Here is a 25,000-nt window from a genome sequence, read left to right as displayed (position 1 = left end):
GCACCCATACCAACATACTAGGGCTCCTTGGCACTCTTATAATTCACTTACCAATAACCGTTTTAATTATTTTTATTTATTTATTTATTTATTTTTCCCTATAGGTACGGGCGGAGGTGGCGGCGGAGGCGGAAGCACCCTAATCATCAACACCAACAACACTACAAATGGTGGCTGTGGCGGTGGCGGAGGCGGCTTGCTCACGGCGGATGACCAGCTCTATGTTTTCGAGGCGGCGGCCATGTTGGTAGTGGCGGGCAACTCTGGGCCTCATGAGAAGGAGATCTTGATGAGGAATATTCTGACGCCAATCTTCTCGGAGGTCACAAGGCTGGCAGAAAGTCTGGCCCAGGAGCGTGACCCCATTATGCAGGTAAGGTCACTGGAAGTCACTAGAGGTTGTGTATGTAGTGTGTGTGTAGGGTATATCAGGTCAGGTCAACAGATGAACATATCTATCTATCTATATCTCCGACGCCCTGTGGGAACCTTCCTTCAGGGGCCCGGGTGGCCGCGGCAGAAGTGTCTCCATCTCTCCTTGTCCTGGCACTCCCTCTCAGCACACTCAATCCTGCTTCTTCCAACTCTCTCGCTCCAATACTCACTCACCCTGTTGATCCACTTCAGAGGTGGTCTTCCCCTGACACCCCGTCCCTCCCTCATACACTCTCTTCATGGATTCATTCTCCCCCATTCTCATCACGTGTTCAGACCATCTCAGTGCACCACGCTTCACCCACTCCACACTCTACTCCTCTCTCTGTCACACCCATAGCAAACCACTCATACAGCTTTCATTACTTTCTCCATCCTATCCTGACACACCACATGCACCTCTTATAGAACTCATTTCCACTGCATTTATTCTTCATTGCTGTGCTCTGATGCAGGGGAGATGGAAGAGAGAGAGAGAGAGATTGATCAGCTGTAGGGAAGATGAGGGACAAGTAGAGTGTTACAAGGTCATGTTTCGTTTAATCCCCTGAGTATATTACCCCTAGGCTAACCTGTGTCCCAATCTCTTCCCTTCTCGCAGGTCGCTATCGCCAAGAGCATCTGCCACGCCACGGCTGTCACGGCGCGCACCTCCAAGGCTTTCTCCAACCAGAACACCATCCAGGCCTGTGGGTGTGTGCAGCTGTATCTTCACGCCCTGCAGCTATTCATAAACTGCCTCAATGTACGTACTGGGATGTGTGGGGTGTGTGTGTGTGTGTGTGTGTGTGTGTGGAAGGGTGTATCATGGGTGTATGTGTGTGTGTGTGTGTGGAAGGGTGTATCATGGGTGTATGTGTGTGTGTGTGTGTGGGATATGTCAGTCTGTTAGTCTTCCTTCCTTCCTTCCTTCCTCCTTTCTTTCCTTATTCTTCTCTCTCTTTCTCTCCTCCTCCTCTCTCTCTCTCTGTATTGATTTCCTCAGTATATTTCTCTCCCTCAATTTACAAGCAAGAACACATTAGGTATTTCCATGTCTTCCTCCCTCCTTTCTTTCCTTCCTTCCTTCTGTCTTTCTCTCCTCCTCTTCCTCCTCTCCTCCTCCTCCTCCTCCTCCTCCTCTCTCTCTCTGTATTGATTTCCTCATTATATTTCTCTCCCTCAATTTACAAGCAAGAACACATTAGGTATCTCCCTGTCTTCCCTCCTTCCTTCCTCTATATCCCTCTAGTCACCACCACCACCTCCATTTCATCACCACCTCCTCACCACCAGTTACAAAAGGTCTTCTCCTCAGGTCGGCGTGGAGCGAGAGGTCGTCGGGTCAGGGGTGCGTCAGCTAATGCATCGCCTAGTGGTGTGTCTCGATGGTGCCAGTCTGCTGCCTCTCCTGCCGCCAGCGTCTCAGGCACTGCTCCACACGCCCTCCACCAATGCCCTCACGGAATACCTACCGCTCATCAACCAGGCCATTACCAAGTTCCAGGTGAGAGCGGAACGTCAATTCTTACCTCATTGTTATTCTATGGTGTCTCATTTCATTGTTATTTTATTTTATTTTGTGTTTTCTCCTCCTTTTCCTTTCCTTCTTTCCTCCTTTCACTTTCTAATGCAAGAGTTAACCAGCATCTTCACTCTCTCATCTTCCCTTCTCTCTCCTCCTCCTCCTCCACCTTTTCCTCCTTCTCTATTTCTCTCTCTCTCACACCTGCATCATTTTCTACACTGTCCATCTTTCCAATGCAAGAATCTACCATTATCTTCACTCTTTCACCCTTCTACATCCTTTTCTACACACTGTCCATCTTTCCAATGCAAGGATCTACCATTATCTTCACTCTTTCACCCTTCTACATCCTTTTCTACACACTGTCCATCTTTCCAATGCAAGAATCAACCATTATCTTCACTCTTTCACCCTTCTACATCCTTTTCTACACACTGTCCATCTTTCCAATGCAAGAATCAACCATCATCTTCACTCACTCACCCCCTAAACCAACCCTTTCAACCCCTAACATCATATTTTTATACATTATCCACTTTCCTATGCAAGAGTCACCCCTCACCCCCACTCTCTCGCCCGCCAGAAGGACATCGGGCCGTTCCTGCAGACAGTGTTCGTGCCCCTGGTGTCGGCCATCTTCGCGGCCCTCTCGGAGCCTCTGGAGGAGAATGAGGAGGAAGAGAAGAGGACCCGGCGCCTCCTGCAGCGTGGGTACTACCTCTTCCTCACCACCATCGTGTCCAACAACCTTCTGGACACCCTGGCGGCACTAGACTCAACCACGCTGCATCAGGTATGAGGAGGAGGAGGAGGAAGAGGAATAGGGGGCTTGTTTGTGTTATGTTTTGTTTATCTTTATTTCTCTCTCTCTCTCTCTCTCTCTCTTTATTTCTTGTTTTACTGTCTTTTTCTCTCTTTTCCAATGTTCTTTTCTTCTTAAAGTCTCTCTCTCTCTCTTTATTTCTTGTTTTACTATCTTTTTCTCTCTTTTCCAATGTTCTTTTCTTCTTAAAGTCTCTCTCTCTCTCTCTCTCTCTCTCTCTCTCTCTCTCTCTCTCTCTCTCTCTCTCTCTCTCTCTCTCTCGGTATAGCAAAACACTTAATTTTTACCTTCACACTTTTTATTTTATTTATTTTTTAAGTAAAGAAACGTGTGCATGTGTCTGTAATGCATGTTTGTATCTATAGTCTTCCATGTGTGTTCCAGGTGTCTATAGTGTTCCAGGTGTCTATAGTGTCCCATGTGTGTTCCAGGTGTTGCTATCAGGTTGTGTGTGTGAATAGACTGTCCACCCATCTATCCTTCTTGTCTGTTTCCCACAATGTTGTGTCATGTATAATCTTCCATGGTGTTTATAGCCTTCCATATGTGTTCCAGGTGTTGATGTCTGTGGTGCAAGGTGCGGTGGAGTTTCCCGACCCCGTGGCGCAGAAGAACTGTTTTGTCATCCTGCGTTGGCTGACCGAGGCTTGGGGTGAGAAGGACCTGGGACCGCCCGGCTTCGTGGAGTTCCTATACACACAGGTGGGTCACTCTCTTTCTTTCTTGTCTGTGGTTATATATATACATGATGTGTTTAAAAGAGATAGATTTGACAAGGCTCCCTCCTGCCTCCCTCTCCTTCCTCCCTATAAACTATTCTTCCTAGCCCTATCTTGAAAATGAGCCTTATCAAACCCTTCCCTTTCCCCATAGGTCGTTCCAGCGTGCTTCCTGGCGCCTCTGAAGACGACCTTTGACCTCAACGATGCGCAGACCATCCTGGCGCTGCACGAGTCCGCCACGTGTCTCCAGTCCGTGTACAAGCGTCGGGGGGAAGAGCTACTCTCATACCTCCGATCCGAGTACTTCCCGAAGATGGAACTGTCGCCAGAGATGACCGGACAGTACTGCCATGCGCTGACCTCCGACGCAAAGTTCTTCAGGAATTTTAGCAAGACCTTCTTTCAGCGGGCGAAGTTGTGAGGTCCCGATGCTGGAAAGACCCCCCAAAACTGACCCCTAGGCAAGGTTGGTAAGGAGTTCCAGTGGGCTAGTGTAAGGTCCCGATGCTAGCAAGACCCTGAAATGACTGACCCCTAGGCAAGGCTCGTAAGGGATTCCAGTGGGCTAAAGTGTGAGGTTCCGATGCTAGCAAGACCCTGAAATGACTGACCCCTAAGCAAGGTTCGTAAGGGATTCCAGTGGGCTAAAGTGTGAGGTCTTGATGCTGGAAAGACCCTGAAATGACCAATAAACCTAGAGACCCCAGACCCCTGAGACTTATGCAAGACCATTTTCAAGTGGGCTAAATTGTGACGTCTTGATTCTGGCAAAGCTGTGTGGTCTTGATCCTGAAAAGACCCTGAAATAACAGACCCCAGAGACTTCAGCAATACCTCCTTTCAGTGGGCTAAATTGTAAGGCCTCGGTGCTGGCAAGACCCTGAAGTACAGACCCCAGAGACTTCAGCAAGACCTTAGCTGCTAGAATGACCCCAAACTGACTGACTGACCCCTCCAATCCCACCTCTCGGAAGCATGTGAACAGTCCGAGCTTTGTTGGGTCCATGGAGGGTCCGGACCAGAACTAGTCATATCTGCCAGCACCCTAAAGCGAGGTGTGGCACCCTGCATGAATGACCGGCACTGGAGGGCCGCGCGGTGCTTCCAGTGTACGCTCGTAAGGAAAAACCAATTTGTTCTTCTCTAAAACTCCCGACTTTATGAATTGGTTTGTGAGCGAGTGAGGTCTTGTGTCATAACCTGGTTCTGTCGCCCTGAACCCTTGGCGACAGTTTCGAGCGTGCGATCGTAAGCGTAAATATAAATTCGCCCTTCCCTGTGTGTTCGAGAAAGGCCGTGCGTCATTGTGGTGCTTTATGACCCTTCCTGTGGCGACTATATGTATGGCAGTGCGGTCGGTCAGTCATGTGGGGTGCATTTAACTGTGATAGGCAGATATGGTTAGTCTGCTGCTCAAATTACGGCGCTGACGACCCACGGAAGACTCGTAATCTAACAGTATGGCAGAGTGTCGGTGGACGTCGTAACTATCGTATGTATTTTAAGGCTTGTGTCGACGCACCAGCTGTTTGAAACGTGCCTATTACCTGTATGTACTCCGCACCTCCCTCCCCCTTTCCTCCCTTGTAATGGCCGGGTCAAACCATCCCTCCCTTCCTCCCTTTCCACCCTTGTAATGGCTGGGTCAAACCATCCCTCCCTCCCACCCTTGTAATGGCCGGGTCGAACCATTTCAGATAGTCCATTGAGGCGTTGGTTTCCACAGGTCTTTTCCTCTCCTCTGCTCCGCCACACAATCCCTTCCTCTCCTACTTTTCCTACTACTATTACTACTGCTATTACTACTACTACTACTACTACTACTACTAAGGTAATATAAGTAATTCTAGCTCTTCATCACACACACACACACACACACACACACACACACACACACACACACACACACACACACACTTCCTTATCTATAGGCAACATATGAGGAAGGGACAGGTGCCGAGACCGTGTGTGGCAGAGCAGAGGAGAGGAAAGGACCCGCAGAATCGAACGCCTCAGTGGACTGTTTGACTATAATCTCTGCATTCTTACTATAACAGCCGCCACCAGCCGCCATCAGCCGCCATTCCCCAGTTACTGTTCCTACTTATAATCCGCCAGGCACTGAGAACTCTTGCATCCTAAGCTGTGTGCTGGAAGGGAGTGTATGTGTGTGTGTGTGTGTAAGGGAGTCTTTCTATGTATGTTTGTGTGTGTGTATATGTATGTCTGAGGGTCTTATATATGTGTGTGTGTGAGGAAGAGCTAGAATTACTTACATAACCGTAGTAGTAGTAGTAGGCAAAGTTAATATTGAATTGACTTTCTCTCTCTCTCTCTCTCTCTCTCTCTCTCTCTCTCTCTCTCTCTCTCTCTCTCTCTCTCACCCACCCACACCACAGCCCACAGGACCCCACAGGATGTCACCCCACAGTATGTTTACAAACCCCACAGACACATGACCCCAGCCACAGAAATGACTCTCTCCCTCTCTCACCCACCTACACCACAGCCCACAGGATATCACCCCATAGTATGTTTACAAACCCCACAGACACATGACCTTAGCCACAGAAATGACTCTCTCCCTCTCTCACCCACCTACACCACAGCCCACAGGACCCCACAGGATATCACCCCATAGTATGTTTACAAACCCCACAGACACATGACCCCAGCCACAGAAATGACTCTCTCTCTCTCTCTCTCTCTCTCTCTCTCTCTCTCTCTCTCTCTCTCTCTCTCTCTCTCTCTCTCTCTCTCTCTCTCTCTCTCTCTCTCTCTCTCTCACCCACACCACAGCCCACAGGATGTCACCCCACAGTATGTTTACAAACCCCACAGACACATGACCCCAGCCACAGAAATGACTCTCTCTCTCTCTCACCCACACCCCCGCCCACACGACCCCACAGGACCCCACAGGATGTCACCCCACAGTATGTTTACAAACCCCACAGACACATGACCCCAGCCACAGAAATGACTCTCTCTCTCTCTCTCTCTCTCTCTCTCTCTCTCTCTCTCTCTCTCTCTCTCTCACCCACACCACAGCCCACAGGACCCCACAGGATGTCACCCCATAGTATGTTTACAAACCCCACAGACACATGACCTAGCCACAGAAATGACTCTCTCTCTCTCTCTCTCTCTCTCTCTCTCTCTCTCTCATTCATTATCTTATCCCTCCATTCCTCTTAACACTCTCTCACTCTCTCAATCAATTCCCCATACTAAAATTCTAGCCTTGTGTGTGTGTGTGTGTGTGTGTGTGTGTGTTTCCTTCCTGCCAGCCTGGACCACAGTGATATATAACCTCTTTTTCTTGTTGTTATTCTTGTTGTTGTTGTTGTTGTGTACACGGTTACATTCCGCTGGGGGGGCTTGACTCGATCCTATGAAGGTGTTATGCAAAGTGCCTTACAGCATCTCTTCTATTATCATCTATTACTATTATTACTGGCCGTGCTATAACCTTGGGGCCTGACTTAGCACCCTAACACTATCCCAGACTATTTTGACGCCAAGCTCGGCACTCCAGCATGTCCGAGCTTTGTATAAACGCCCTAAACACACACACATTCGAAGCCTCGGCAGTACGCGGTGACATTGTGACACTGATCATTATATTGTACATTGACACACAGTAACTATATCGGCATTGTACAGTTACCTGCAGCAGCATGCGAAGACTTTTGTAATAAAATGTTCAGAAATAATATAAAGAATGAGATTTTTCTATGCCCTAGTAGCCTGGCACTGTAAGACTCATGGCAAAGACTGAAGTTACTTAGTCCATGATAATGTTATAAGGGTCTGGTCTGGCTGATAGTATTGGAACTAATGTTATAGGAATGGGCAGGGAGGGGAGAGCTTGTCACTTGGGTATACAGATAAGCTTATAGGAACAGGGTCTAGTCTGACTGATCGTACTGGAACTGATGTCAAAGGAGAAAGAATACATGTATGGAAGGGAGGGAAAGGAGAGAGAAAGGGAGGGAAAGGAGAGAGGAAGGGAAGGGGAGAGCTTATAACATGGGTATAAGAATCACAGGGGGGAAGGAGGGAAGGGAGAGAGAGAGAGATAGGAAAGGATAGAGGAAGGAAGGGAAGGGGAGAGCTTGTAACATGGGCACAAGAATCACAGGGGGGGGGAGAGAGAGAGAGAGAGAGAGAGAGAGAGAGAGAGAGAGAGAGAAAGGAAGGGAAGGAGAGCTTGTAACATGGACATTAGAATCACATACCAATAGCTGCCTGGCATAAGAATGAGCACCTATAACATGCAGGTGTGGGTCACTTTGGGGTCACTTCCACAGTACGACACGGCGGCTTCGTAATCTCATAAACCGAGCACAAAACACTATGAAATTCTCTTGGTATAGGGTTAGAAATTCATATGTAAGGTAGGGAGAGAGAAAGGGAAGAAGGGAGAGAGAGAGTGAGGTTAGGGGGGAGAGCAAGGAGAGGGAGGGAGGGAAGGAAGGTACAGAAATAGAAATAGAATGAGGAAAGGAAGAGAGGGAAGAAAAGGAGGGAGGGGAAGAAAGGGAGAGAAGGAAGGAGAGGAAGGGAGAGGAGGGAAGGAAATCTCTCTAGTTTCTGATGCTGACAAAATCCTAACCAGAACATTTTACATAATATATACATCAAAGGAAACAGGTCAAAGGTCAAAATAAACACAAAATCACAAGAAACGACCCACTAAACACTGTCCCTGTATAAGAAAATAAATTAAACTAGTCACAAGAGAGAGAAAGAAATTCATATATAAGGCAAGACATTTGGTTAAACTACAGGAAATCTCTCCTTGTTTCTGATGCCTACAAAATCCTAACCAGTACTGTTCGCATATATATACGTCAAAGGAAACAGGTCAAGGGTCAAAACGAACACAAAATCACAAGAAATGACTCACTAAACACTGTCCCTATATAAGAAAATAAATTAAACTAGTCACAAGAGAGAGAGAGAGAGAGAGAGAGAGAGGTCAACTTAGGTGCCACGTATAAAACCCGATCATTGCGTAGTCTATAGTTAAGTTACACCTTTGATAATGACCCGGTGTTGAACTGTGGAATTGACCCTCGGAAGTGACCCCCAAGTGTGCCATTCTAAGGTTGTCTAGGTGCAATATCAACCATTCTACCAGTGCTGTGAGTGCTGGCAGACCCTCAACCAAGACCACCACCACCTACCAACACCCAAAGAGGTTACCTGAGGGCTGCGGTTGAAGTCTTCAGGTTGTAGGTTGAAGAAATGCTGTTGGAAAATTGATCTTTATAAATATCTTGAATGTACAGGAATGGTACAAAAGGAGGCGACGGTTTGTACAGGAGGGGACACTGGTGACCTTAGACGATACATATATACATGTTTATTACGTGATTGGAGGCGTATAGTGTATGGGGGAGACATGACATTCCTTCCTTCCCTCCCTTCCTCCCTCTCTCCTTTCCTTTTCCTCCCTCTCTCTCTCTCTCTCCCTTACTTTCTTCCTTCCCTCCTTCCTCTCTCTCTCTCTCCCTCCCTTCCTTCCTATCTTTCTCTCTCCTTTCCTTTCCCTCCCTTCCCTCCTTCCTTCTCTCCTTTCCTTTCCCTCCCTCTCTCTCTCCCTCCCTTTCCTACCCTCCTTCCTTCCCCCCTTCCTCTCTTTCTCCTTTCCTTTCCTCATTCTCTTTCTGTTCCTTCATTTCCCTCCCTCTCTCTCCCTTTCCTTCCTTCCTTTCTCTCCTTTCCTCATTCAATTTCTGCACCTTCCTTCCCTCCTCTCCCTCCCTACCTCTCCTTCCTCCCCCCCTTCCCTCTCTCCCTCAGAACTATCATGGAGGAGGAGGAGGAGGAGCCAGGTATGTGAACTGGCGCCCCCCTGCGACCGCCTCCATGATAACGTGATTTTCGAGCATGATGACTCCTTGATCGCCAACCCCAGGCTGGACCACCACCATGTGCTGCTCCCCCACCTCCTCCCCCTCCCCCCCAACGTCCAGACCTGCCACCCCCCCCGGCACCACCACCACGTGCCCGCCGTCGCCGATCTCGTACACGGAGCCGCCGGCCTCGTCCAGGACCTGAAAATAAATAAGTAAAATAAATAAATAAATAGATGGATTGAAGAAGAAAGAAGAATGGGAGGGATGGATGGAAGGAAGGAGGGTATAGCACACACACACACACACACACACACACACACACACACACACACACACACACATACGCACACATACATTTACATACACAAGATCCATGTTCATATAGGTACACATATACATACATACATACATACAAGAATGAGTTTTGTTATGATTTTTTTTTGTATTTTATTTTATAAGTAGATAAATAAATGTAGATATGAGAGAAAATACAGATGAATAAATGGAGAGAGAGGAAGGAGAAGAAAGAGGAGGAGGAGAGAAAAATAAATGGAGGAAGAAGGAGGCAGAGGATGAGAAGAGAGAGAGAGAGAGAGAGAGAGAGAGAGAGAGAGAGAGAGAGAGAGAGAGAGAGAGAGAGAGAGAGAGAGAGAGAGAGAGAGAGAGAGAGAGAGAGAGAGAGAGAGAGAGAGAGAGAGAGAGAAGCATAAAGGAGGAAGAGGAGACAGAGGAAGGAAGAAAGGAAGGGATGGAAGGAAGGAAGTTTGGAAGGGATGAGAGGAAGGAAAGAAGGAAGGAAGGAAGGAAGGAAGGAAGGAAGAAAGGAAGGAAGGAAGGAAGGAAGGAAGGAAGGAAGGGAAGGAAGGAAGGAAGGAAGAAAGGAAGGGAAGGAAGGAAGAAAGGAAGGGATGGAAGGAAAGAAGGAAGGGATGGAAGGAAGGAAGGAAGGGAGGGAGGAAATAAATGGAAAGAAGAAGAAAGAGAGGGAAGAAAGATTAAGTAAAGGAAATAAACAGAGGAAGAAACCATGGAGAGAAGAGGAGGAGGAGGAGGAAGAAAAGGAAGGAGAATAGAGAGAGAAGAAGAGGAGGAGGAGGAGGAGGAGAAGACATTATCATTATTACCACCTAAGGGGTTGACAGGTTAACGAGATGGCTTATAGCTCACCTGTGCAGTGTCCGGCAGGTGTGCAATTTGTGTATAGGGCGGCCGGTCCTGATGGTGCTGATGGTAGCTGTCTGGCACCACCTCCATGGCCTCCAGCAACGCACCACCACCTCCACCACCACCACCACCACCGTCATCACCACAAGCATCATCACCTCCACCAGCATCAACACCACCAACACCTTCACTGTCGTCCTCGAGGTAGATTTCGGTTGATTCGGTTGTTGGTTGCCCGCCTGTTAACACCTGAGAGAGAGAGAGAGAGGTAATTAGAATGTGTTGGTATAATAATGTGTTAGTGTGTTTGTATGTATGTTCACGTATGATACAGGTAGGGTAGGTTATGTTCTCTTCCTCCTCCTCCTCCTCCTCTTCCTTCTTCCTCTCCTTTCTTTTTTTTCTCCTCCATCTCCTCTTTCTCTATTTTCTTCCTCCTCCTCTTCTTCTCCTTCTCCTTCTCTGTCCCCTTCCTCCTCCTCCTTCTCTTCCTCTCCTTCTTATTTCCATTCTTCTTCTCTCCTTCACCTCTATCTATCTATCTATCTATCTATCTATCTGTCTGTGTGTGTGTGTACCTGGGTCAGCATCTCCGAGGCCTGCTGTTCCCTCTCCATCAGGAATGGGGCGATGTCTGGCACCACAAAGGTCGGTCTAATGCCACAGTTCTGAAAGCACAGAGACCCGAGCTTAAGGTATCTTCACACACAGGATAGCCAGCAACATATAGACCTGAGCTTAAGGTATCTTCACACACAGGATAGCCAGCAACATATAGACCTGAGCTTAAGGTATCTTCACACACAGGATAGCCAGCAACATATAGACCTGAGCTTAAGGTATCTTCACACACAGGATAGCCAGCAACATATAGACCCGAGCTTAAGGTATTTTCACACACAGGATAGGCAGCAACATATAGACCCGAGCTTAAGGTATTTTCACACACAGGATAGGCAGCAACATATAGACCTGAGCTTAAGGTATTTTCACACACAGGATAGCCAGCAACATATAGACCCGAGCTTAAGGTATCTTCACACACAGGATAGCCAGCAACATATAGACCTGAGCTTAAGGTATCTTCACACACAGGATAGCCAGCAACATATAGACCTGAGCTTAAGGTATCTTCACACACAGGATAGCCAGCAACATATAGACCTGAGCTTAAGGTATCTTCACACACAGGATAGCCAGCAACATATAGACCTGAGCTTAAGGTATTTTCACACACAGGATAGGCAGCAACATATGAGATAAAGAATATACACATGGATAGGCAGAGAAAGCTGCTATCCTCCTATCCCTACTGGCACTTACTGGCAGGCTGAGGCTCCCGTCGAGGGGTCGCGCCTTGCGGTTGTACATGAGTGTGAAGGGGCAGAAGGAGCTGGCCGTGACGTAACCACTGTTGATCTCGTAAATCTGAAACACACACACACTAGTTAATATATATAGCTCTAGTCCTCCTCCTTATACAGCTTCAAAACACACATTATTTAGTATCCAGGCTTTGTTCAATATGCCTTTCCAAACAGACAGCTAAGCAGACCATGTGTATGACCACAGTTCTCATACGACCAGTTCTCATATGACCACAGATCCCGTACCTTCCTGGGCAGAGTCTCGTCCCAGTTGGCGGATCCCTCAAGGCAGTGGTTGAGTATGGTTGCCTTGATCTTGGCCTCGTCGGGTCGGTTGAGCTGCATCTTGTTCACCGCCATCACCGACACGCCCACCCGCATTTGGAGCTCGAAACTTAGCTATGGGGGTAAGGGGGTGAGGGGGGAGGTCAGTGTTATTATTTTATTGATTTGTTTCCTTTTTCTCATTTTCATTCCCTTTCTTTCTTTCTTTCTTCCTCTCTCTCTCTCTCTCTCATTTCCTTTCTTTCTCCTCCTCTTCCTCCATGTATTCTTCCCTCTTCTTCTTCTTCTTCTTCTTCCTCCTCCTCCTCTCAACTCTTTCTCCCTCTTACATTCTTATATTCTCTCTCTGTCTCCTCCTCATTTTATATTCTCTCTTTTTCTTCTTCTCCTCCTCCTCCTTCTCCATTCTTGCATCCTTTCTCTCCCTCCTCCTCCTCCTCCTCCTCTTCTTCCTCCTCTTCATGCACAAATTCTTCACTTTTTCTCCTCCTCCTCCTCCTTCTAATCCATCTCTCCTTCCTCTTACTTTCTTGCACTCTCCTCCTCCTCCTCCTCCTCCACTCACCCCATCCACGTAGGCCTCCCGCTGGTCTGATATAAACATCCTGGGCGGCCCTTGCTGGAACACGGCACCCTGCAAGGCGCCGGCAAGGTCATCAATGGTGGTGTCTCGTAAGGGCACCGCCAGCGTGTATTTGGTGAACATGTCGATGATGACGGCCACGGACACGTTGCCGCGACCCGAGGTGGTGAACTGACCCACGATGTCCACGCTGACCACCTGAGAGGGAGAGAGAGAGAGAGAGAGATTTAATTTATTATTATTATTATTATTATTATTATTATTGTTATCATTTTCTGCTTATTCTTTTTCTCAGGAATTAAGAACAGACAGAGAACCAGAAACCAGATAGTAACAACATATATATATTACACTATGCTATGCTAAGCTATACAATGTTATGCTATGCTATGTTATGCTGTGTTATGCTCACCTCCCATGGCTCCTTGACCCTCACATAGCGCTGGTTGGGTCGCCCCACCTTGCTCATCTCACAGGACTTGCACCGCACGATCTGTAAGGGACACACACAGATAGATGGATGGAGAGGTGGATGAATATGATATCCTTTATAATTAAAATACAGACACAACACAAGTTAACACCTCCCGAAATTGACCTCTCTTTTTGGACACTCCTTTGACCTCTATTCAGGAGCAGTGAGTAGCGGGCTTTTTTTTATATTTCTCATTACGCCCTTGAGCCGTCTCATTAGCTGTAAAAAAAAAGGTTTTGTGTTAACCCACCATGGCCACCACGTCCTCCACCATGTTGGTCCAGTAGTACTTCTCAGACAGGTGGTTCAGGGTCTTGGTGCGCCCTGGGGAGAGGGAGATGATAAAAGATAAAAAGAATGCACTATAACACACACACACACACACACACACACACACACACACACACCTATTCATTATATTGTGAGCCTCCATCTTTATATTTTTGTATATTTTTAGGCTCAAGGCTGCCAAGCAATGAATAAACCACTCATTATTGTCATTAATAATAATATGTTTATAATCATTACACTCCTTTGACCTCTATTCAGGAGCAGTGAGTAGTGGTCTTTTTATTTTTTTTTTCTTTACGCCCTTGAACTGTCTCCTTAGTTGTAAAAAAAATAATAAAAAATAAAAAAATAAAAAAAATAAAAATAAATAAAACATAACATGGTCCCTCCTCCCCTGACTCACCGCAGTGTGCGGCAGTCTTGGGCATGATGTGGCACTCCCTGAAGGCCTTGTTCTTCTCCTCGGCCGTGTACAGGACCAGTCGCATCTCTGTTCGGTCCTTGCCGGTGTAGTAGAGCAAGTTGTCTGTCCAGGGAAGAGATAAATAAATGGTTAGGCAGGAATACACTCTTCAGGGTGGAGTGGATATCATGTTCCATTATTATTATTATTACAGTCGTCCCTCAAATAGTACGGTTTCCAATAGTTCGGTTTTGGTTTTATGTGGATTTTCTAAGAAGATTTTTTAGGATTTTTAAATTTCCCGATGAGCAGGAACTTTAAGAATCCTAAAAGATCTTCTGTGTGACAATCCGTAAAAAACCGAAAACGAACTATTGGAAACTGACTATTTGAGGGATGACCGTATTATTGTTATTATTATTATTATTGGTGTTATGTAATGGCTACTCACTCTGCAGGGTAAACTTCTTGGCACTCTTCCTGATGCCGTTCTTCTCAGTGTTGTGGACGGAGGGGAGGTAGGTGCCAGTCTCAATGTAGTGCCGGACCTGACGGAGATGCAGCATGCCATCCTTGCCGCGACGCACCATCTCGCCAGCCTGAGGGGGGATTATTATTATTATTATTATATTGAAAACATCTAAATTTACAAGTCTATCCCCCATACTTGGAGGAGGAGGAAGAGGAAGAAGGGAAGGAGAAGGAAGAATGAGGAGAGAGAAGAAGTAGGTACTGAGATTATTATTATTATTATTATTATTATATTGAGAACATCTAAATTTACAAGTCTATCCCCATACTTGGAGGAGGAGGAAGAAGGGAAGGAGAAGGAAGAGGAGAAGAAAGAATGAGGAGAGAGAAGAAGTAGGAACTGAGAAGGAGGAGGAGGAGAGGAAGAGGAGGAAGTGTGGTATCCCTTGCTCCCTTCCTCCTCCTCCTCCTCCTCCACCTTTTCTTTTCTCACAGCCTTCTTCCTCCTCCTCCTTTTCTTCCCTCCCTTCTTCCTCCTCCTCCTTCTTTATCTCTTATCCTTCTCTCCCCTTTCTCTTTCCTCCTCCTCCTTCCTTTCATGTGTCATCTAACCTCCTCCTTTTCCTCCCTTCCGTCTTTATCTCTTATCCTTCTCTCTCCCCTTTTCTTCTTTCCTCCTCCTCTTCCTTCTTCTTCCTTTCACGTGTCATCTAACCTCCTCTTCTCCCTCCCTTCCTTCTTTATCTCTCCCTAATTATCTCTTATTCTCTCCTCTCTCTCCCCTTTTCTTCTTTCCTCCTCCTCTTCCTTCTTCTTCCTTTCACGTGTCATCTAACCTCCTCTTTTTCCTCCCTTCCTTCTTTATCTCTCCCTAATTATCTCTTATTCTCTCCTCTCTCTCTCCCCTTTTCTTCTTTCCTCCTCCTCTTCCTTCTTCTTCCTTTCACGTGTCATCTAACCTCCTCTTTTTCCTCCCTTCCTTCTTTATCTCTCCCTAATTATCTCTTATTCTCTCCTCTCTCTCTCCCCTTTCTTCTTTCCTCCTCCTTATCTCTTATCCTTCTCTTCTTCCTTTCACGTGTCATCTAACCTCTTCCTCCTTATCTCCCCCTATTTATCTCTCATCCTTCTTGTTTCCATCTCTTTATCGACCATTCTCTCCGCCTATCACCTCCTACCTTTAATTAATCCCCAGGTGTCACAGAAAGAGGCGTTTTTCCAAGGTATTTTCGGCCTAGGAGGATCGACCAGGTGTTATTGTTGTGGTCGCTTACTCTCCGATGTCGTGGATGCTTACAGTGTTGCCAGATTCCTTAGACTAAATATCTTACACACACTTATAACGTAGTGGATTTCGACGTTAAGTAGTTCAACACTTATAAGGACTACGAAGAAGGGTATCATAAAGCAGCGGGTTATAGTTTTAAGTAGCGTGTAGGTTTTTTGATACAGAGAAATAAGGAAAAATATTGGTAGTGGGAATACTATAGGCCTAGGAGAGAGAGAGAGAGAGAGAGAGAGAGAGAGAGAGAGAGAGAGAGAGAGAGAGAGAGAGAGAGAGAGAGAGAGAGAGAGAGTTTTATAAATCTCTCTCTCTCTCTCTCTCTCTCTCTCTATATACATATAGATAGACAGATAGGTAGCTAGATAGATAGAGAGTTTTATAAATATTTATGATTATATGGATAGATACATAGATAGATAGGCAGATAGAGAGAGAGATAGAGAGAGAGAGAGAGAGAGAGAGAGAGAGAGAGAGAGAGAGAGAGAGAGAGAGAGAGAGAGAGAGAGAGAGAGAGAGAGAGAGAGAGAGAGAGAGAGAGAGAGAGAAAAGTAGGTTAGATTACGCTAGCTTAGATGACACTGTTATGTTATACTAAGCTAGGTCAAGATATGCTATGTTAGGTCATGCCAGGTCAAACAATGTTATGCTATGCTAAGCCAGGTCAACACATACCATACTCTCATCGCCCAGGTAGTGCACGATGACCAAGGGTTGACCTCTGAGCTGGGTGGTGACCTCAGACGGGTCAAGAACACGTTGCCAGGTCACCCTCAGGAAGGAGTCTGACCTGGTTCCATCGGAGGGGTCATAGGAGAGATACCTGGTCTGGGGGGGGGGGCAGAGAGAGAGAGAGAGAGAGAGAGAGAGAGAGAGAGAGAGAGAGAGAGAGAGAGAGAGAGAGAGAGAGAGATTAATAAGACAAAAAATACTAAATAAAATAAATAAATAAGTCAATGATGATATATAATAGTTCATTCTCTCTCTCTCTCTCTCTCTCTCTCTCTCTTGACCTGATGTGACCTTACCTTCTGCAGTGCCAGTCTCCTGCTGCCAACGTGCCTGACCTGACCTTCTGACCAGCTAAGGTTGTCCAGCTGACCTTCCTGCTGACCTGAGGTGATAGATAGATAGAGAGATTGCTTATATTGCTAGAGAGAGAGAGAGAGAGAGAGAGAGAGAGAGAGAGAGAGAGAGAGAGAGAGAGAGAGAGAGAGAGAGAGAAAAGAATTAGAGAAAATGAGAGAGAGAGAGAGAGAGAGAGAGAGAGAGAGAGAGAGAGAGAGAGAGAGAGAGAGAGAGAGAGAGAGGAAATGAGAAAGACTATGGAAGAGAAAATGGGAAAGAGAAAGAAAAAGAAAGAAAAGAATGAGAGAAAATGAGAGAAAGAAGGAGAGAAAGAGAGAAAATGCAAGAAAAATTAGAGAGAGAAAGAAATAAACAAACAAAGCGAAAGTAAGTAACGGACAGCTGATATTTTCGGGGTCAAGAAGGGCATATCTCCAAGGTCAGGAAGAGGTACCTCCGGAAAGGGCGTCCGTGTACCCACCCAGCCGGCCAAGGACCTTTAAACTTGGGGGACGAAGGAGGAGGGGGAGGAGGAGGAGGAGAGAAGAAGAGGAGGAAGAGAAGAGGAGAGGAGGAGAGAAGAAGAGGAGGAAGAGGAGGGGGAAAGAAGAGGGGAGAAGAGGAAGAAGAGGAGGAGGAGGAAGCGGAAGAGGAGGAGGAGGAGGAGGAGGGAGAGAAGAGGAGGAGAGAAGAAGAGGAGGAGAGAAGAAGAGGAGAAGAGGAGGACGAGAAGAGGAGGAGGAGAAGAGGAGGAGGAGGAAGAGATCGAAGAGGAGGAGAGAAGAGGAAGAGAAGAGGAGGAAGAGGAGGAGGAGAAGTTGAAATATTTGAAAGAGTAGAAGAGAGAGAGAGAGAGAGAGAGAGAGAGAGAGAGAGAGAGAGAGAGAGAGAGAGAGAGAGAGAGAGAGAGAGAGAGACCACCACCACCACCATCAACCCCCCCACCCCCCAAAAAAAAGGTCAAAGGTCATACCAGCTGCCAAAATCGAGGAGGCCTTCACTATATAGACATCTCCGGCCTTGGGGTCACGAATGGGGAGTTCACAGGCATGGAACAGCGACCGGTCATCTGCGGGAGGTCAAAGGTCACAGGTCACAATGGAGGGGGCTTTGAAGGCATTGGATCCTAAGCTGAAGAGTGTTGGATCCTGTTATAAGGGATTGGGGGCGAAGGAAAGGGATTGGGAGGGAGGGAGGACAGGGGGAGAGCCTACTATTACTATTACTACTACTACTACTTACTTAGAATTTGTAGGACATCTCTATGGGAGAGGGAGGCTGTGTAGGCTCGGTAGAGTGGGCCATTGACCTCTGCCTCCTCCTGGAATAGATAGATAGATAGATAGATATATAGGATAGAGACCAGCTTACATATATAGATAGATAAGATAGATAGTTGAATAGACAGCTAGATTAATAGACATATTAATAGATAGATAGAGAGGATATAAGGAAGAGAAAGCAGGACAAAATAGAGAAGGAAGGAAGGAAGGAAGGAAGGAAGGAAGAAGAAAAACAACATAAGGTAAAAAAACTCTAGAATCCCACCCAGCCCCCACCTCATAGTTGGGCTTCTTCCCGCAGCAGAGGACGGTGTGCCTGGGGTCGCCGGCCAGGTAGTGCACCACCCTGAGGCCCGGCGCGTCCTCCCAGGCGTAGTCGTAGGTGTAGCGCACGAGGCGGTGGCTGTAGTTGCCCTCGGCGTCGCGGATGTAGCTGTAGGAGCGGCGGAACTTGCCCGTCTTCTGCCCCGTCATGTACCAGCTGTGGCAGTCCAGGCGACGCAGCTCTGGGGGAAATGACAAAGTATTAATGAACTGTTGAATTTGTTTAATACAGATTTTTTAAATTAAATATTCTCGTATTGTTTTGTCGATAAATATTACAAAACTCCACACCAACCTCCCTTCCTGTGCTGCATGGCCACCACGTACACGTCCCCGGCCTGAGGGTCCACCAGGGGCAGGAAGGACACGCGGCTCACGTCAGGGTTGCCTGGGAGGGAGAATAAATGTAAGCTGGACAAAGCTCACTGGATAACACCCTGCCCTGCCAGGCTCTGCGGAGACACGGAGAACACTTGATAGCAATGACCACTCAAACTCAGAATCAGGCCACAGTGAATTACACACACACACACACACACACACACACACACACACACAGAAAGGCTGGATGAATGTAGATATGGAGATGAGACTCTTAGAGCTTAGGTCAGGCCCAACAGACTATAGCCAGGTAAATACAAGCAGGTAAATACACACACACACACACACACACACACACACAGAAAGGCTGGATGAATGTAGATATGGAGATGGGACTAATAGAGCTTAGTTCAGCCTAACAGACTATAGCCAGGTAAATACAAGTAGGTAAATACACACACACACACACACACACACACACACACACACACACACACACACACACACACAGAAAGGCTGGATGAATGTAGCTATGGAGATGAGACTCTTAGAGCTTAGGTCAGGCCAACAGACTATAGCCAGGTAAATACAAGCAGGTAAATACACACACACACACACACACTCACACAGGAAGTGGTCCAGCTGCTTCTCTGAGAGTCTGTGGTGCTGGCGGAGGTACAGAATGGTGCGTGTCTCCGTGGTGGTGATGTGGAAGCGAGGACGCGGCTCAACACCTCCACCACCACCACTAATGTCATCACCTATTTCCTCCTCCTCCTGAAAAAAAATAATAATAAATAAGAAAATAAAAATAAGTAAAAATAAATAAAAAATAAATTCTTTCTCTATTTCCTCCTCTCTCTCTCTCTCTCTCTCTCTCTCTCTCTCTCTCTCTTATCCTCTTCCCTTCCCTTTCTTTCACTCCTCCTCCTCCTCCTCCTCCCCCAGGTCACCCCAAAGGTCAAAGGTCACACCCACTCACCGTCCAGTCCTGCAGGGTCCGAGGAATTGCTCTGTAGGGTCCGACTTCTCTCTCTCTCTCCCTCTCCCCCTCCCTCTCCTCCTCCTTTCCTCCAGGCAGCTCCAGGATGTTGTCAAGGCGCCTCCTCCGGGAAGAGATGACCTCCTCCTCCTCCACCACCTGAGGAAGAAGAGGAGGAAGAGGAGGAGGAGGAGGAGGAGGAGGAAATGGAGGGAGATGATGATTTTTATGAGAGAGAGAGAGAGAGAGAGAGAGAGAGAGAGAGAGAGAGAGAGAGAGAGAGAGAGAGAGAGAGAGAGAGAGAGAGAGAGAGAGAGAAAAGAAATATGAAGGAAAATAGGAAAATATCAGAATAAAATAATAATAATAATAATAATAATAATAATAATAATAATAATAATAATAACAATAACAATACTACTACTACTATTACTACTACTACTACTACTACTACTACTACTACTACTACTACTACTACTTTACCTTCTGGACCAATGGGAGGCCTTCCGGGAACATCTTACTGACCAGGGCGTTAGTACTGACAGACCCGTAAGTAACTTGTATGGGTGGAAGGGCGGAGTCTTGTAAGTGGGTGTCCTCAAGTCTGGTGGAGTTGTCGGTGGAGGTGGTGGTGGTGTTGGTGGTGTTGGTGGTGTCGCAGAGGCCCTCCACTTCACCTCCTGTTGGTGTTGACATTGGTGGTGATGAGAGGAGGAGGAGGAGGAGGAGGAGGAGGAGGAGGAGGAGGAGGAAGACTCAGAAGAAGACAACATTATACTCACCCAGGTCTGCAAAGGTCTGATTCAGCGCGTCCGAGTCCATGATATTTGACCCCAGGCCGGCCAGGATTGACCCGACAGCCTCTGTGGCCGCGTCTCGACCTGACCTGTCCTCGCTGACCCCATCCAGCCCGCCCGTGACCTCCAGGTGGCTGAGGTCAAGGGTCACAGCGCTGGAGTTGACCTGGAGTTGAGGCTGTTCGTTCTCCGCCTGTAAGATGGTGTTGGTGGTGATGGTGGAGGAGGAGGAGGAGGAGGGAGGGAGGGAGGGAGGGAGGAAGGAAGGAAGGAAGGAAGGAAGGAAGGAAGGAAGGAAAAGAAAAAGAAAAATTAGACAATACTTATATAAACATTTCTTCTCCTCCTCCTCCTCCTCTTTCTACTACTACTACCACTACTACTACTACTACTACTACTACTACTACTACTACTGACCTTAGCTTTCTCCAGGTAAGGTCGGCAGTCCCCCAAATAGTGAATTACTGTCCGATTTTTAATAAGATCGGAGTGGTACAGCAGCCGCCCAAAGCCGCCAGTGCCAGTAGTAGGGCCGCCAGTGCCACAGCCGCCCTCAGCCGCCCACTGGATGACGGATGATGTCTCTAATAAGCCGTAGTCGTTGGATGACAGGCGGATGTTACCGAGTGTCCGCCAAGGGTAGATGTCCAGTTTGTCTGTGAAGAGAAGGAGGAGGTAGATGATATGGAAGAAGAGGAGGAGGAGGAGGAGGAGGAAAGAAATATAGAAGGAGGAAGAAGAGGAGGATATGGACATGAAGAAGAAGAGGAGAAGGAGGAGGAGGAGGAGGAGGAAGAAGAATAGAAGGAAGAAGAAGAAGGAGGAGGAGGAGGAAGAAGGAAAGAAGAAGAGAGAGAGAAAGAAGGAAAATTAAAGAGAAGAATATCAAAGAGAAAGAGGAGGAGGAAGAAGAAGAAGAAGAAGAAGAAGAAGAAGAAGATTGAGCCATCTTCTTTATTATAAAAAAAAAAAAAACTATTAACAGAAAAAAAAATAAATAAATAAAAAAATAAAATAAAACTAATCCCCGCACCCCATACTTACCTTTAAAATCCCTGTTGATGACGTAGACCCCCCCAGGCTGCGGCTCCTCTATGGGGTGCGAGAGGCCGCCCCCCGCCCCCAGGATCTCCCAGACCTGGTGTGCTGGCAGGGGGCTGTTGGTGAGGAGCTGGGAGTCTTGGCCGTAGTTGACGTCGGCAGCGGACAGTAAGGTGTGGGTGAGCTGGAGCTATGGGGTGGAGGAGAGGGGTTAGGGGAGGGGAGGAGAGAGAGAGAGGGGTGTCAGGTTGTTAGAAGGAGGAGGAGGAGGAGGAGGAGAGAGAGGAGAGGAGGAGGAGGAGGAGGAGGAGGAGGAGAGAGAGGGGGTGTCAGGTTATGTTAGGTTAAGTTAGGTTAGGTTAGAAGGAGGAGGAGGAGGAGGAGGAAGAGAGAGAGGAGAGGAGGAGGAGAGGAGGAGGAGGAGGAGGAGGAGGAGGAGGAGGAGGAGAGAGAGGAGAGGAGGAGGAGGAGGAGGAAGAGTAGGAGGAGGAGAGGGAGAGGGAGAGAGAGAGAAGGAGGAGGAGGAGGAGGAAAGAGAAATTGGATAAAAAATAAAACAAAAATATTGTTTCTCTCTCTCTCTCTCCTCCCTTCCTTCCTTTCTTCCTACTTTCAAGAGAGAAAAATGACCCAGAAAATCCATATAAAAATCTCTCTCTCTCTCTTGACATTTCCTTCTCCTCTCTCTCTCTCTCTCTCTCTCTCTCTCTCTCTCTCTCTCTCTCTCTCTCTCTCTCTCTCTCTCTCTCTCTCACACACACACACACACACACTCCCTCCCTCCCTCACCGGCACGACAGCACTGCGGACATCCAACATGGCCGCATTATCCTTCGTCGGCAAATAGTGGACCACCATCAAGTCCGTATGGGCGTGGAGGTGCGTGTACTCCACCCTTAGGAGCGGAGTGGCGAAGGTGTGCCTCTTGTACCTTAGGACCCCAAGCCGCCAGACTACTATGGGGTCCTTCCTAGGGATTGGCTGCCACCCCTTGTGAGTCCATTTGTAGGGGTCCAGGGGGGTCTTGCCTGGGGGGGGGGAGAGAGAGAGAGAGGGGTGAGGAGGAGGGAAGGAGGAGGGAGGGAAAAGGAGAGAGAGAGAGAGAGAGAAAGAGAGAGAGAGAGAGAGAGAGAGAGAGAGAGATGAGGAAGGAAGGAAGGAAAGAAGGAAGGAAGGAAGGAAGGAAGGAAGGAAGGAAGGAGAGAAGGAAGAAGAGAAGTAAGAAAAGAAGGAAGGAAGGAAGGAAGGAAGGAAAGGAAAGGAAAGGAAAGGAAGGAAGGAAGGAAGGAAAGAGAGAGAAGGAAAGACATATTTATTGACCTAAACAAAACTATAGGCCTACAGTACATGACCTCAATAGCCTCTAAAAGTACATAAAAGATAAATTTAATAAAGAAACATAAGCAATGGCAAAAAAATTAAAAGGTCACGATATCATAGACGCCGTAACAAGGTCAGGTCACGTACTGCTGCTGGGTCGGGTCACCAGGTACGCCTCGCCTGCTTCCGGGTTCCTGATGGGCAGGGTCGTAACGCGGCTCGGGTCAAGGTTCTCTGGGGTCAAGATAATAATAATAATAATAATAATAATAATAATAATAATAATAATGACATACATATATAGTTATCTACCATTCCTCTCTCTCTCTCTCTTTCTCTTTTTTTCTCTCTCTCTCTCTCTCTCTCTCTCTCTCTCTCTCTCTCTCCTCCTCCTTCTAATATTACTACTACTACCACCATTACTACTACTACTACTACTACTACTACTACTACTACTACTACTACTACTACTACAATTACCGCAACCAAAACTCACCCAGCATCCGCACAACCCTCTTCTTCAGCATCCGTCCACCATAATAGTAGATGCCAGGCTTGTCCGGTGGTGTCAGGCGGTGGTGGTGGTGGTTGTGGTGGTCATCCGGCAACTCCATCTCCACATCCAGGTCCTCGTCTCTGAGCGTGGGGCAACCGACTTCCGCCAGGTGGTTTCGGTTGATTCGGTAGAGCCGGCACTCGCGTAGGTAGTGCCGCCGCCGGGTGCCGCTGGGTCCTGCCTCGGCGGTTCTTTGTTTACGTTTGTGGCCGATATTTTTTTTCCTGATTTCGTTTTCGTCGGAATTTATGATTTTTCTTCCAATTTCTTCCTCTTCTTCTTCTTTTTCCTGTTCTTCTCTTCCTTCTCCTCCTCCTCCTTCTTCTCCATTTTCTCTATCTCCATCTCCTATTCCTCTTCCTTCACCTTATGTGTTTCCGTAAGGGAGAGAGAGAGAGAGAGAGAGAGAGAGAGAGAGAGAGAGAGAGAGAGAGAGAGAGAGAGAGAGAGAGAGAGAGGATGTTATACAATGTTATGAGAGAAAATTTGATGCTGGTAGGAATATTTCAACACTAACGCAAGGGAGAATACAATGGGGACGTATTTCTCGCCTTCCTGACCCAAAGCAGTGCCAGTATAAGGGATAAATTTAGTGCTGGGAGGAATATTTCAACACTAAAAGAGGGGATACTACAATAGGGACTTATTTCTCACCTTCCTGATAAAAAAGGCACTCATAGGCAGGATATATTTAATGCTGGGAGAAATATTTCAACACTAACACTATGGAGAACACAATGGGGACTTATATCTCACCTTCCTGACCGCAAGAAAAGGCATTGGAAGGCCCAGAATGAGTGCCAGAGCCAGAATCTTGACCCCAGTGCCACAAATAAGGTCGCGTGTCACCCAGGTAATGCAGTATGACCCTATGCGGCACCTTGGTTGACGTGTAGCGGAGTCGGATGAGTGCTGGTTGAGCGCCTACAACCACCTGGCAGACTTCAACCAGCTGGAAGAGTCTCGGTTGAACTGCCAGCTGCCCGATTTCAACCCAAGTCAGCTGGTCAACCGAATCGTCTGGGAGGGGGAGGGGAGGGGGGAGTCAGAGAGAGAGAGAGAGAGAGAGAGAGAATTTTAAAACCACACACACACACACACACACACACACACACACACACACACACACACACACACACATACACACACACACACACCCTCCCTCCCCCCCCCCAAGCAACCAAAATACCCACCAGTCGAGGCCAGATACACTCCGCCAGGCTGGGGCACCAAGTCAACCGAGACAACCGAAGCTGTGGAGGTCTCGGTCAGCATCTCCCAGACGACCGCCGGGGACAGCTGGTTGCCAGAGACTCGGAGCGGGTGGGTGAGTGCCGCGAGGGTGCCGAGAGGAGTGCCGTGGGGTGGGAGCGTGGTGCCTTGGGGCGTGATGGTGGTGCCAGTGTCCAAGAGGTAGTTCTGCGTCACTCTTTGCATCTATGGCAAAAAAAACAAAAACAATAATAATAGTAATAATAGGAGGAGGAGGAGGAGGAGGAGGAGAAGAGGAAGGAAGGAAGGGATTGATAAAAGAACACACACACACACACACACACTTTCTTTCTCCTTCTCTCTCTCTCTTTCTTCCTTTCCTCCAATTCTCATTCTCTCTCTCTCTCTCTCTCTCTCTCTC

General features: G+C 47.4%; 2 protein-coding genes across 2 annotated transcripts in view; one reads left to right on the top strand and one right to left on the bottom strand.

The window, feature by feature from the left end:
- The window catches only part of LOC127010226 (exportin-T-like), a 14,923-nt gene extending 9,048 nt beyond the window's left edge, over positions 1-5,875 (top strand). The window contains exons 13-18 of the mRNA XM_050884104.1: positions 105-373; positions 1,037-1,180; positions 1,733-1,921; positions 2,526-2,735; positions 3,321-3,467; positions 3,639-5,875. Coding sequence (XP_050740061.1) covers positions 105-373; positions 1,037-1,180; positions 1,733-1,921; positions 2,526-2,735; positions 3,321-3,467; positions 3,639-3,908 — 1,229 coding nt within the window. The 3' untranslated portion in view covers positions 3,909-5,875. The remainder of the gene's footprint in view (positions 1-104; positions 374-1,036; positions 1,181-1,732; positions 1,922-2,525; positions 2,736-3,320; positions 3,468-3,638) is intronic.
- Positions 5,876-8,746: 2,871 nt separating this feature from the next.
- The window catches only part of LOC127010127 (uncharacterized), a 23,242-nt gene continuing 6,988 nt past the window's right edge, over positions 8,747-25,000 (bottom strand). The window contains exons 12-38 of the mRNA XM_050883972.1: positions 24,561-24,804; positions 24,124-24,387; positions 23,308-23,733; positions 22,959-23,045; positions 22,263-22,519; positions 21,495-21,675; positions 20,868-21,106; positions 20,436-20,643; positions 20,137-20,333; positions 19,654-19,812; positions 19,298-19,448; positions 18,646-18,738; positions 18,303-18,532; positions 17,986-18,064; positions 17,717-17,812; positions 16,704-16,789; positions 16,351-16,503; positions 14,374-14,521; positions 13,923-14,045; positions 13,479-13,552; positions 13,166-13,246; positions 12,736-12,951; positions 12,132-12,284; positions 11,842-11,946; positions 11,097-11,186; positions 10,522-10,767; positions 8,747-9,552 (exon numbers count right to left, since the gene is read on the bottom strand). Coding sequence (XP_050739929.1) covers positions 9,304-9,552; positions 10,522-10,767; positions 11,097-11,186; positions 11,842-11,946; positions 12,132-12,284; positions 12,736-12,951; positions 13,166-13,246; positions 13,479-13,552; positions 13,923-14,045; positions 14,374-14,521; positions 16,351-16,503; positions 16,704-16,789; positions 17,717-17,812; positions 17,986-18,064; positions 18,303-18,532; positions 18,646-18,738; positions 19,298-19,448; positions 19,654-19,812; positions 20,137-20,333; positions 20,436-20,643; positions 20,868-21,106; positions 21,495-21,675; positions 22,263-22,519; positions 22,959-23,045; positions 23,308-23,733; positions 24,124-24,387; positions 24,561-24,804 — 4,635 coding nt within the window. The 3' untranslated portion in view covers positions 8,747-9,303. The remainder of the gene's footprint in view (positions 9,553-10,521; positions 10,768-11,096; positions 11,187-11,841; positions 11,947-12,131; positions 12,285-12,735; positions 12,952-13,165; positions 13,247-13,478; positions 13,553-13,922; positions 14,046-14,373; positions 14,522-16,350; positions 16,504-16,703; positions 16,790-17,716; positions 17,813-17,985; positions 18,065-18,302; positions 18,533-18,645; positions 18,739-19,297; positions 19,449-19,653; positions 19,813-20,136; positions 20,334-20,435; positions 20,644-20,867; positions 21,107-21,494; positions 21,676-22,262; positions 22,520-22,958; positions 23,046-23,307; positions 23,734-24,123; positions 24,388-24,560; positions 24,805-25,000) is intronic.

The sequence above is a fragment of the Eriocheir sinensis genome, chromosome 42, assembly GCF_024679095.1.
Source record: "Eriocheir sinensis breed Jianghai 21 chromosome 42, ASM2467909v1, whole genome shotgun sequence".
NCBI classification, from domain to species: Eukaryota; Metazoa; Arthropoda; class Malacostraca; order Decapoda; family Varunidae; genus Eriocheir; species Eriocheir sinensis.
Note: the sequence above shows the minus strand (reverse complement) of the source record. Positions and strands in the feature narration are given on the sequence as shown.